The sequence below is a fragment of the Lampetra planeri genome, chromosome 70 (assembly GCF_965212315.1).
Source record: "Lampetra planeri chromosome 70, kcLamPlan1.2.h2, whole genome shotgun sequence".
NCBI lineage: Eukaryota > Metazoa > Chordata > Hyperoartia > Petromyzontiformes > Petromyzontidae > Lampetra > Lampetra planeri.
The window spans coordinates 505,352-519,132 of NC_136175.1; the positions used below are offsets into that span (position 1 = coordinate 505,352).

General features: G+C 44.0%; 1 protein-coding gene across 1 annotated transcript in view; it reads right to left on the minus strand.

The window, feature by feature from the left end:
- The window catches only part of SIAE (sialic acid acetylesterase), a 51,066-nt gene extending 39,426 nt beyond the window's left edge, over positions 1–11,640 (minus strand). Inside the window, exons 1-4 of the mRNA XM_078620212.1 lie at positions 11,636–11,640; positions 11,436–11,536; positions 10,907–11,098; positions 8,532–8,722 (exon numbers count right to left, since the gene is read on the minus strand). Of these exons, the coding sequence (XP_078476338.1) occupies positions 8,532–8,722; positions 10,907–11,098; positions 11,436–11,536; positions 11,636–11,640 (489 nt within the window). The remainder of the gene's footprint in view (positions 1–8,531; positions 8,723–10,906; positions 11,099–11,435; positions 11,537–11,635) is intronic.
- Between the last annotated feature and the right edge of the window lie 2,141 nt (positions 11,641–13,781).

A 13,781-nucleotide genomic window follows, 5' to 3' on the forward strand; every position in this document is an offset into this window, starting at 1 on the left:
CTATGTATGGTAACGTGATGGTTTTGGTCGGAGTTTCATGTGGCTGTTTCTGTGTGGTGGGAGAGACAGCTTGGCTGATAGTACGGTCAGAGTATCCGTTCATCCTGAGGGCCCGATGTACATGTCTTAATTCACCAGTCAGGTGGTGTTTGTCAGAAATGCCATGGGCTCTGTGGTATAGCGTTTTGATGAGAGAATTCTTTTGAGATGGGTGGTGGTGGGAATCCGGTTTCAAGTAGGAATCTGTGTGGGTGGCTTTTCTGTAGACAGAATGTCCCAAGGATCCGTCAGGCCTCCTCTCAAACAGAATATCCAAGAATGGTAGTTTACCGTCTTTCTCCACTTCCATGGTGAATCTGATGGATGGGTGTCTGGAATTGATGTGGTCCAAGAAGTGGTTCAATGCTGGGAGGCCATGTGGCCAGATGACGAAAGTGTCATCCACATACCTCTTCCACAGGGAAGGACGTAGGGTGGATGTCTGGATGGCGTCTGATTCAAACTTTTCCATGAACATGTTGGCTATAACTGGTGACAAAGGGGAGCCCATAGGGGTACCCTCATTCTGTTTGTAGAAGGTGCCATTCCAGGTAAAATAGGTGTTGGTGAGGCAATGCCTAACCAGCGCAGGTGCATCAGAATTCAATCCATGTTGGACTAAGTCCTCAATTATTGTTAGGGTGTCTGGTACTGGGACTTTGGTAAACAAAGATACTACATCAAAGCTGACGAGGATGTCATCAGGAGAGAGTACCATGTCCTTAACCATAGAGACTAATTGGGTTGAGTTGAGTACTGCCGAAGAGGTCTTGCCTGTGAAAGGGAGCAGAGTATCTGATAGAAAACGGGCTAGTTTGTACGTAGGAGAGTTTATCGTCGACACAATGGGTCGTAGCGGGGTGCCTTCCTTATGGATTTTGGGAAGACCATAGAGTCTGGGAGGTCTTGCAGCCGATGGTTTTAGAGAGGGACGTTTGCTTGGTTCGATTAGGGAAGTCGAACTCGTGATGATACTGTTGGTTTTCGTCGTTAGGCTTTTAGTGGGATCGTTTTTAATTTTGGAGTAACTCCCATCATTAAGAAGGTCCAGGATTTTGTTGTTGTATGAATCTTTATCCATGATGACCGTAGCATTGCCCTTGTCTGCCGAGAGGATGACTATATCATCTCTCTTTTTTATGTCTGCGAGTTCAGAGCGTTCGTTTTTGCTGATGTTACTAGTGGGTTTCTTAGCATTCTTAAGAATCGTAGCTATTTCAGCTCTTGCTACATCCGCATGGATGTGTCCTATGCCTCTGAGGGCTACATCAATCTGGGAAATCATATCCTCTACTGGTATATATTTAGGGGTGACGGCGAAATTTAGTCCCTTGGCCAGTACCGTTTTTAGAGTGTCAGAAATTGGGATGTTACTCTGATTAATCACGGTCTTGTTAACATCCAGCTTTGCGATGTGTGGCTCTGGTTTCTTCTTAGATAGGAGGTTGAATTTGGAAATCAGGTTAGCTTTGCATTTGGCTGACATTGAGTCAGCAGAAGCAGAAGTCATGTTATCAACGTGGTTCCAATCAGAAGGTGACATTTTTTGTGTTAGCATTAAATGTGTTTGTAAGAGAGTCTTGTCTAAATTATCGAGTTCAGATCGGAGTAACCTTATTCTCTCCGAGATTAGTGATAGGCTGGCTTTAAATAAGATCTGTTTGGAGTTCGGTGAGGACACAGCAGCGGATGTGAGTGTGAATTCTGATGCACCTGCGCTGGTTAGGCATTGCCTCACCAACACCTATTTTACCTGGAATGGCACCTTCTACAAACAGAATGAGGGTACCCCTATGGGCTCCCCTTTGTCACCAGTTATAGCCAACATGTTCATGGAAAAGTTTGAATCAGACGCCATCCAGACATCCACCCTACGTCCTTCCCTGTGGAAGAGGTATGTGGATGACACTTTCGTCATCTGGCCACATGGCCTCCCAGCATTGAACCACTTCTTGGACCACATCAATTCCAGACACCCATCCATCAGATTCACCATGGAAGTGGAGAAAGACGGTAAACTACCATTCTTGGATATTCTGTTTGAGAGGAGGCCTGACGGATCCTTGGGACATTCTGTCTACAGAAAAGCCACCCACACAGATTCCTACTTGAAACCGGATTCCCACCACCACCCATCTCAAAAGAATTCTCTCATCAAAACGCTATACCACAGAGTCCATGGCATTTCTGACAAACACCACCTGACTGGTGAATTAAGACATGTACATCGGGCCCTCAGGATGAACGGATACTCTGACCGTACTATCAGCCAAGCTGTCTCTCCCACCACACAGAAACAGCCACATGAAACTCCGACCAAAACCATCACGTTACCATACATAGCTGGCGTGACCAAAAAGATCTCCAAAATTCTAAACAAACATAAGATCCAAGTCCGATTCAGTACAGTGCATAAAATCCGTGATCTGATTCCATCTGTGAAGGATGTCGTTCCTGACTTACAGTATCCTGGAGTCTACAAATTGAGTTGCATTTGTGGTGATTGCTACATTGGAGAAACGAAACGTCATGTTTCTGATCGTGTCCGCGAGCACAAGTCAGATCTGAAACACGGCAGAACTGATTCTTCTGCCGTTGCCGATCATTGCTACAACTCGGTGGGCTCTCATGAAATTGTCTTTTCCGAGACCAAGGTTCTCTGCAAACCTCCCGGCTACCATCAAAGGTTTGTACACGAAGCCATACAAATATACAAACACAGACATAATTTCAACCGTGATGATGGGTACAAACTTAGTAATCATTGGAAAGATGTTATCAACCACGCAAAAAAGACTTAATTACAATTTTTTGGACCATCTTATCTGACAGGCACTATTTTACTTTACTTTACCGAGTGTTAACATCCCCAGTTATTTTTTAACAGTACTCTCTTCATTGTTCAGCCAGCATTGGTATTAACATGGGCATTTTCGTTCTTTTGTCTATCATGTGTATTAGAGCTTCCCTCCCCCTCTCTGCCCATTGTGTTGGCGTGTGCGGCAGTTGGCCGCTTGCGCATAATCGCTCCATTGTGTTGGCGTGTGCAGTAATTAGCCGCTTGCGCACAATCGCTTGCACGCCGTCGCCCACCCTTTTGGCCTCGCCCCCCCTCCCTCCCGATACGTTCCATTCATTGGCTACCATAGTCTGATGAGCTCCCCCCTCCCTCTCCTCCCCCCCTCAACTCGCTTTTAAGGGATTACATCTTGAATCATTGCCTCACTTGATGCAGCTAATCTGGCTGTGACGGTCCCACCTGATGACGGAGACTTGTGTTGCCTCCGAAACGTCGTGATTTTTTATTTTATTTTATTTTATTTTCATTCATTTTGATGTTTTACCTACGTGACTTTACCGAAAAAACCTAAGAAGATGATTCCTTGCAGTCACGAAAGCTTCAAATCTAGAAGTACTACACTGCCTTCAACTTTTATGAACGACTGTGTTTAAGGTTAGCGATTTGTCGTAATTATCTGGCTGTATAGCAAATGAAAAAATACAATTACTTTACTATGCTAGTTACAAATTTGTGTTTTAATATTTGTGGTTTCTTTTTATTTAGGGCCCCTTCATAACTTATGCTACGGGCTCCACACCAGCTTAATCGGCACTGACTGCGTGCATGCCGTCGTGGCTGTAATCTGCTCAGTGATGCGCTGGGGCGCACGTTACGGAAGACTTCTCCCCCACCCCCCTGCTAAAAACTGATTACCATAAAGGGAGCACTTGATGCTGAAGCATAATAAATGAATGTTGAGAGGCTTGATGCTGAAGCATAATAAATTAATGTTGAGAGGCGTTATGCAGCTTTATACCACGCGAATTTCATAATTTAAAATTGGGGGGAAAAAACTTTCTGAAACTATCGTCTCTCACATTTGTAAAACTGGAGATATTCCCACTGCCAGCACGATTATCCATGACGTGCATAACTCAACATTTTTTACCTCGAGGTGAACACTTTGACGGTAGGCTATGCAAATGTTGCCAGTATGGGCTTAATATAACGTAGGTAGAAACAATAATAGATCACAACGTTTTGATCGCAACACAAGCAATCGTCATCGGGTGGGACAACCACAGCAAGAAAATTTTTTTGTTGAAGTCGGCGAGAGATCTGCCGTGGCATGAGGTTATTTCGGTCTCGGCAGTAGGGGGGGAGAGAGAAGGAGGGAGCAGGCGGGGCAGAAAGTGGACCCCGCAGCAGCCCCGGGTCACTGGAGTAAAGTGGTCCACCGCAGCAGCACTGGAGGGGTCGGCTGCAGGGGGGGGGGGGGCGGGGAGTGAAGGGAGGGGGGAGGAAGCAGGGCAGCACGGACAGCGAGAGAAAGACACACAGAGTCGTAAAAAACAGCTGACATGGGCAGGTAGGATGGAGACATCACAGTCTGTTAAGACTTTACCTGGTTAATAACGTCCTTCCAATGATTGCTCAATTTGTACCCATCTTCTCGGTTGAAGTTGTCTTTATATATCTGGATGGCTTCATGAACAAATCTTTGATAATAGCCGGTGGGTTTGCAGAGTACCTTGGTCTTGGAAAAGTCAATTTTGTGTTATCCCACTGCGTTAAAACATTGATCAGCAACGGCAGAGGTATTGGTCCTACCGTGTTTCAGATCTGCCTTGTGTACGCTGAGGTAAATTTTTCAAAGTTTCATGTCCCCCCCCCCCCCATCCTAATGTGTGCACTTACTACTATAGAGTCCATAGATATTAATATTATAGCGCTTGCATAGTATTGTTGGAGTGCGGGGGGATGGTGGGGGGGGGGGGGTAGCGGCCCAGCCCTCAGCCTGCCAAGGTGCCAACTCGTCCGGCTGGGCAATGTAGGCGAGGCCGGAAGCTCTGCACGGGACTAGGCATCACCACGCCACTCTGTCAGGTGAGTACTTTGGGCTATAGAGTCGATAAAAACTGCTATAAAGTCAGCATGTACTACTTTAGTGATAACATTTACCACCACAGTCAGTATGCATTGCTGTAATCATAGCAGGTACCACCACAGTCGGTATGAGACATTGTGCTTCGATACCAAGACAACACCATAAAACGATTTCCTGACACAAGCAGAGCATATGATGCCCTACAATACCCCATTATACTTTGACAAGTTCAAGATAGGTACCACGTCCAAATTTCTCAAATTATCAAAGCTACACGACAAATACATCCTCACAAAACTGTCTCTTCTAAAGTCTTATATTCCTTCATGATCATGGACACAGAAGGAGGAAACCACATTACGGTGCGCCAACCAATTCTACTAAGTGTGTTCTTTACATTTAACTTAATAAAAACGCCTTCGTATAAAACAGTATGCTCATTCCAGGGACACGATCACTGCTGACGTACATGCAAACGCTCAGAATATGGGCAGATTCGTTATTTTGCCTTCATCCTTCACAGGTGGATCAAGATACATACATCCAGGTTGAGCTTTCTCCAAACCAAAAGGCAACAAACACACATGACATCATTGCAAGGGTCTTCACACTTAAAATTGATGAACTCATCAGGCTTATTCCGACTAAGGAAGGCGGTTTCTTTGGAAAGACAACATGTAACTTGCACACCATAGAGTGGCAAAAGCGTGTCTTCCTCATGCTCAAATTTTGCTATTGATGACGGAAATAATTCATTCAAGTGACATTGACACATTTGTCAGTGCTGAGATACCTGACCCCCATCAAGACCCTGTCCTATTTGATGTGGTCTGCAAGCAAACGGTCTATGGCCCATGTGGGCAGTTCAATCATATTTCGCCATGTATGCAAGACCGCAGGTGTACGAAGAAGTATCCATGCAACTTCTTGGAAGACACTCAGTCAGGCCATGCCTATCCTCCATATCGTTGCAGAAATGGTAGATTTTAAACAACGCTCAGACCTGCCACTAACTCTGACATGAAGGTTGACAACCAGTGGATCGTTCCCGACTGCTCTCTTCTGTTCAAGATCTTCGAGCGCCACATTCATGTGGAATTTTGCAATTCTGTGCAAGCCATCAAATGTTTGCAAATACATCAACGGTTTTGACATGCCTGTCTTTGCCTTACAAAAAGACAGGCCAAGTGTGGATGAGGTTACACTTTTTGTCCAAGGAAGATACATCAGGAGCAATGAGGCCATTTGGATCATTCTTGCCTCCCCCATCCACGAGCGTTCCCCCACAGTCGTCCATTTGTCAGTTCAACTCCAAAATGGTCAATGCATCTACTTCACAGAAGAAAATGACCAACAACAGGCCCTGGCTCCACAAGATACCAACCTGATGGCGTTCTTTGTTTTGTGCCAAAGTTACCCATTTGCTGCCAACCTGCTCTAAAAGTTCCAATGTGTGTGTGTAAGTTGATGTGTCTTTTTGGCCCAGGCAATGCCGGGTACTCCCGCTAGTCTTACCTATAAAATACATTTTTTGTCTGTGTGTGTGTTCGCACACTTGCGAAGGATTTGGCTCTCAAACGGTGGGGCTTAGGTAAGAAAAAATTAGTTGGTATCACGCCGTAAGCCCCGTGGTGGGCAAGCGCTAATTGTTTTTCACATCCCTCAACTTTTAATTAGTTAAATGAGCAATTTAGTGCGATGTATCTTTATTTATTTATTTAGTATACCACTAGGCTGACGGGAGGTTTTCCCTGGAAATGCACATGCGTCATCGGTGGAGGGGGGGGGATTTATCTTTCACCTTCATAATGCAAATAAACGCTGAAGTAAATTCTTCAACGTTTAATGTTCCCCCTCCCCCACCCCAATGTGTGTGCTTACTACGATAGAGTCTGTAGATATTAATATTATAGTGCGTATATACTATTATTGTAGTGCGGGCGAGGGGATGGTGGGGGGGGAGGGGCGGGGGTAGTGGCTCAGCCCCCAGCCTGCCAAGGTTCCACCTCGCCCGACTGGGCAATCTAGGCGAGGCCGGGGGCTCTGCATGGGACTAGGCCTCACCACGGCAATGTTAAGTATTTTTTTTCTTACTCTTTGGTCTTTTTTCTTGCTTCTTTCGCTAAACTCACGTTGATAAAAACCTATTATTTTAATAATCACCTTGCTCATATTACATTAATAATGTTTGTGTGCAGACAACTAATATTTATATTTATTGCTTCTTTCACTACATTCACGTCCATAGAAACCTATTATTTTAATAATCACCTTGGAAATATTACAATTTTTGTTTGTGTGCTAACAACTCATATTTCTAAATTTACTTGGCGAATATTAATCGATTATTGTGTCTAAGTCCTTGTGTGCGTGTCTGTGTGTCAGTCGATGTGTGTGTAAGTGAAAATAAAAAATAAATTGTGTGTGCGTCTAAATCGATGTGTGTGAGTCGATGTATGTGTGTGTGAAAGTCCATGTGTGTGTGTTAGTCCATATGTGCGTGTGATTCGATTTGTGTGTGAAAGTCAATGTGTGTGTGTGTAACTTTATATGTGTGTATCTAATGTCGATGTCTGTGTGTGTCAGTCGATATGTGTGTGTGTAGGGTGTTGTGTGTGCGTCTATATATGTGTGTGCGTGGGTCCATGTGTGTGTGTATTTGTCGATATGTGTGTAAGTCCATATGTGTGTGTGTCAGTCTATGTATGTATGTGTGTGAGTCCATATGTGTGTATGTGGGTCAATGTCTGTAAGCGTATGTAAGTCGATGTGTGTGTCTGTCTTTTTCGCCCGGGCAACGCCGGGTACTTCCTGCTAGTAAATATATATAAGATAAGAATTGCACAGCAAAAATAATTGTCATTAACAAGTTGTACAGCGACTGAAAGGTATGTAAAACAACATGCAAGAGAGTCGATACTCAACACTTCTAACGTGCACTTATAGCCTCTAAACGAGTGCTTATGAGCCATTTGGTAATGGTGTTTAAACAACATTATTGGATAGACGTACAGTTTTTTAATTGTTTGAGGCTCTAGATGTTATAAATTTATAACCCTTACATAGGATCGCTGTGGCCTTAGCTGCAACTAATCCTGAGGTGCAGAAATAATTGTATGTACACTAGAACCCTTCTTAACGATGGTAATTGATTCCACAAAACCGATCGTGAAGTGATTTGGTCGTTAAGCGAGTAGATGTTCTCACTTCAAAGCACAGCAGACACACTGAATGTAAACAATGCCCCAAGGCTCATGAATGGACATCGCTGATTGGCCACGATCTGGTCAGACCACTTTGTATCTCGCCAATTGGCCGAAATTGGCAGTCGCGTGCTCGTCATTAGCCCGTCGTTAACAGGGGAATGGTCGATAAGCAAACACATTGGGCTCTATAGAGGCCCGTCGTTAAGCGAGTAGTCATTAACAGGGGTGGTCGTTAAGAGGGGATGTACTCTATATTGAACTTATTTCCCACCATACATAGCCAACCGTGCTACTCAGAGGTGTGAGCTTTATGGGTCGGGGTGGGGGCTATCTGCAGCGCATTCCGTGGCTAGTGGGGAATTGCTGGTGGCAAATAGAGGATGAAGAGAAACCTTACCTGCTGTACAGTCATCTGCATGTTGCTCTGCCCCCCACAAAGCCACACTTCTCCGAACCAGATGTCGCGAATCACAACCCTCACCGCTTCCCTCTCAGTGCCCCTCCACACAGGGCTCCGCTGGGTGGCACTGAGAGAGAACGGCCCCCCAGCATCCATGGGGTTCAGAGTCACGGACCACCTGTGTGACTCTACACACACAAAGACACACATACATAGGTACGCCATTTAGCCTTGTAATATCTAGTTAAACTTTTAACGCGCCCCCAATATTCGCTAACGCAGTTAGAGAGAGAATGACCAAGATGCACGAGGAGCAATAGATAAGCAGGAAGGCAGCCACGGAGTGAGCCGATGCCAACAATTGTCCAAGCTCTGCAGTCCTCTATATATGGTGTATTGGCCAATTAATGTGGGAGAAAAATAAAGTACCTGGAGAAACCTTTCCTCATACACAGTCTTCGGGTCTTTGATTCATCGTTGCCGATGTTAAACTTGAGCTTTTAAACACCCATGCTTTTCGTTGCCTTCCCTTTATGACCCATTTTGCTTTCAATCAACAACCCAGATGACTCTTGCAAAAGAGGCAACGATGTATCATGTTTCACAATGTGTTTATTTCTCTCTTGGTTTCATAAAGGGTACTGTCTAAATGAGCGGTGATATTGCATACATATCATGGGTACTGCTGCCTTGGTGCTTTGTGAAAATGGTTTTACCCTTTGATCAACTGAAATGTTAAATCTAACAACTCTTGTGTGAAAGAACCGTTTGTGAGGAATTTGGTTACCCACATTGGTCAGCACATTTTCCTCCTGAAAGTAATTGATTTTTCATCATCATTATCATCAGTCATGATTATAGCATTTCTGGTGTAAAGCTTTTCCAAGCCACCGCCACCATTAATGATTTTGTGATGCAACAATCCGTCCAGCACTGGTACATGAGGTGAAGTAGTCACTCCAACTCCTCGGTGAGCATCCTCTTGGACCCATTTTATTTTTGGGTGTGTCTCCATTATTATTCTTGACCGTCATTCATCGTCCCTTATAGCCATGTGCCCTACCCAAGCCCACTTATTTTTCTTGACACCTTTTCGTGACCTTTGGTTTATAGCACTGGTTCGACAAGGCATTACATAGGCTGCCTCTGGTGTAGGTCAACCAGTTTTAAGGAAAATGCTTACCAAAGCATGTTTTGCGTGTTGCCACAACTATGTGTGGTTAATGCAGATTTGGCGCTTTGTAATGTGTGTATATTTGGTGTTTTAACACCTTAACACCTCCTATATTATTGCTAGAAATGATACAACTTTTTTTATCATCTGAATTCTGGCCGAAAGGGTCCCGGAAATATATATACACATAGCTGACATAGGCTAAATAGGTGCTCACTGACACTACTTGCCCCAACAGCCCAACATACATCGTGTGTTCCTGTTTCCATTTATTTGTTTAACTGGGTGGCAACTCAAGAGACAAGGTGCCTGAGCGCAGCACAACTTATAATACCCAAAAAATTGTGTAAGCTTGGTTCAAGATTAAACTTAAACTATAAAAACTATGAAACAAATAGTATTGTACCATTTAAGGCTCACTGAGCTATATAGCCATTTTTCAGATAGCGGCCTGGCCACAAATTATAGCTAATCTAAGTGGTTTATCAGGTGGAAATGTATAACAGCAAAATTCATCGCATATTTCTAAATGTGAAGGGGAAAACTGGAGGATCTGGAGAAAAATCCACGCGAACCACAGGAGAACATGCAAACTGTAAATCTACAGGCATCGGAGTCGGGTTCAAACCCATGACCTCCTGCATACCAGGTGAGGCAGATAACATATTGCCACCATGACGCCCCATCGTGTCACTCCAAGTAAATAAGCGATTCATCAAGACTTTGTCATCCTAAAGTTAGGAGATATTTGAGGGTTGGTCAGGACCAGTTGTGAGTCAATTGTTACCGATAATCATGATACCTCAACCACGACCAGCTTAAGCGCACCAAATAATAATGTCATGCCGGCAATGTTGCATGGGAATTTTCTTCTTAGTGGCTGATTGGCTGGTGTAGTGGGAGTGATGAAATAACCCCAAGCAGCAGTTTTAACGTGAGCGGTATAATCAAACTTTTATTCTCATATCTACTGTGTCTTACAATTAAATTCTGATAATGACATTGATGACCTTACTACAATTTTTGTTTGATAACGGTATTTTATATACTCAAACCCCAGGGTCAGGGCCCTCTAGCGATGCAAGGATAAAGGAGCATTGGCTCCGGGCTTGGCACAAACGAGGGCGCCTCAACGCATATGTTTTATGTCACTAATGAATAAGGAGCCTCCAAGTTGCAGCATGGTGGAGAGAGAGACCTGCCGACACGATGCTCCTGTGCACTTGTAACAAGTCCTTGCTCCTGTTGTAGAGTCTCACGACCACCTTGGCTCCCACGCTCCCGAACCCCCACACGAAGGCACCACGCGGTCCCCTCTGCAGGACCATGTGGTTTCCATAATAGGAAGCCAAGCGGAACGTTTCAACCACGAGCGTGGAGGTAGGTGGGGCTGGGGAGATGCATAGTGACAATAGTTAGTTTATGACGGTTGTGATCGTGCTGGTGATGCTGAGGCTCTTTGGTGAGCGTGCTGGTGATAATGCTGATCGTGATAATGGGTGGTTATCATTGTGATGGTGGTGTTGATGGTTGTGAAATGATTGTGGTGATAATGGTGATTGTGACTGAGGTGGATGTAGTGGCGGTGGCGGTAGTGAGGAACGTATTGATGGTGGTGGTCGTATTGATGGTAGTAATGAAAGCGGAGATGGAGCTGATGTAATGATGATGGTGGTGGGGATAGTAGAGGGGGTGCTGGCAGATTCAGGTTTGTGTCAAGCACTCACAGGTGTTAGGAGGTTCACGTATGCGATTCGCCACCAAGCACTCCACCATCGCCGCCTCGATCAGCACCAACAGCACCACCACCAGTACAGGAATATTCTTCCTGCTGACGTCAATGCAGGTGGGGGCATATATTTACAGCGACTGGATGCTGCTTTCCACTTCGTCGTTAATTCCACTAGAAATTCCTAGTATCAGCTACCTCATGATTGCAAATATACATGGGGATTATATAACAGCATGTCTGTGATGTATATAGCTTTGTCTGTTTGACATGTGGCAGCTAAAACCTGAGAAGCGAATTAACACAATTGATTCTGATGGCTTTGTATTGTAGATAATAATTTCACCCATGGTGAGGTACTATCTCTTTTCATTTTGCTAGGAAAGGCCCACTGAGCTATATAGCTCTTTTTCAGAATCCACCTAGCCACAAATGATAGTTCAACGAGGTGGCTTATCAGAAAAACATTTATAGCAGTCAAATACTTGAAACGCATGTTGATTCTAAATGTGGAGGGAAAAACCGAAGGACCCCGAGAACATTCCACGAGACTACGGCAAGAGAAACATGCAAACTCTAAATACTGTACAGGCTGTTTAAAAACAATAGACCCAATTTCAAAGCAGTATATTTCACGATGGCAACATTTTACAATTACACAAAAAGTTACAAATGGCTTAATGAGTTATCAAGATTGACTAATCATTAATAAATGCTCTATGTGCTCTCCACCTGCTGTACGGACAACATCGAGATGATAGTTGAATTCGTCCCAAACGCCTCTCAAAGTGTCTTTTTCCACTGAAGTTACCGCTGCCGTGATTCAATTTTTGAGGTCATCCAGATTAGTCGCTAATGGTGGCACAAAAGCACGGTCTTTGACGTATTCCCACAAGAAAAAGTCGCAGGGTGTGATGTCTGGGGATCTTGGGGGCCAAGAGTATAGCGCCAAGTCTTGGGGTCCAGTGCGACATATCCAACGTTGAGGCAGTGTGTCTTGTGAATGACTGAGGCTAGGGGCTGTTTGTGCGCTGGGAGAGGCATGTAGCAATAATCATTTGATATTCTATGCCCCGCCCTTTCAAGTGGTAAGAGTTTCATTTATGGGCGGTTCATGGTTGAAGAGATATAGCGATTTCAAATTGGGTACATTTCTTGTAAACACCCTGTATACATCTTCTTGGTTCTTTCGGTAAAGTCACGTAGAAGGGAAGTAATAAAATAATAAAAATAAAACATAATAAAACAATTCTCACGACGTTTCGGCCACAACGCAAGCAGCCGCCCTCAGGCGAATAATTCTTCGCCTGAGGACGGCTGCTTGCGTTGTGGCCGAAACGTCGTGAGAATTGTTTTATTATGTTTTATTTTTATTATTTTATTACTTCCCTTCTACGTGACTTTACCGAAAGAACCAAGAAGATGAATCCCTGCAGTCACGAAAGCTTTAAATCGAAACCCTGTATACAGGCGTCAGGGTCAGGATCGAACCCACGACCTCCTGTATACCGAGCGAGGTAGTTAACATCTCGCCACTGTGGCATTCCAGGGAGTCCTGGGACTCCTGTATGATATTTGAAGCAGATATTAGTAAGGATTATTGAAAGGAGAGTTAACATGCTGCCACCACCACCCTCACTGGGACAAGCGGATTGAGAAACGAATGAATGAACCTTCAACTCTAACACATGCACACTCACGTTCACGCTTGCTCACTTTCACCAACACACATATGTGCACCCATGCAAACACAGACACACACATTCATTCCCAGTGTAATTTTGGGACTCATTACATTACGTGGTATATTGCTACATTTAACCAAATAGTCGAAAACATAGTCTTGTGGTTCTGATTCACTTTTATGAAATGCATTAAACCATCTAATAATAGCATTTTCTGGCCGTAGGAACAATGTTTATCTGAATATTCTAAAAGCAACTAAGTACAAACTGTACTTTAAATTGTTGTTGGATATCTTGGAAGTCAGTGTTCTGTTGGGATACGAGGCAAAACTCAGGAGGGCTCCGAGCTTACATTTTAATCCTGTATAAGGACCTGAAAGACCCACATGCAAAATGTGGTGCTTTTATCCATTCAGTAGCGGTAACTTTGCTCAGCCACCAATTACTACTTTACTTGAAAAATTGTTAATGCAACAAACGTTGTATTGAATTGTATTAATTTCCACTGCAGTGACAATATGCTGGGCACTATTCACGCAGCAATTTGAATTTAGTACAGTAGCATTATTATATAACTTCGCAAACGTTTCTCTACATTTCAATAGACGGGTATATATCAAGTGTTAAGATGCATGTTAGTACAAATAAAATACGTAAAT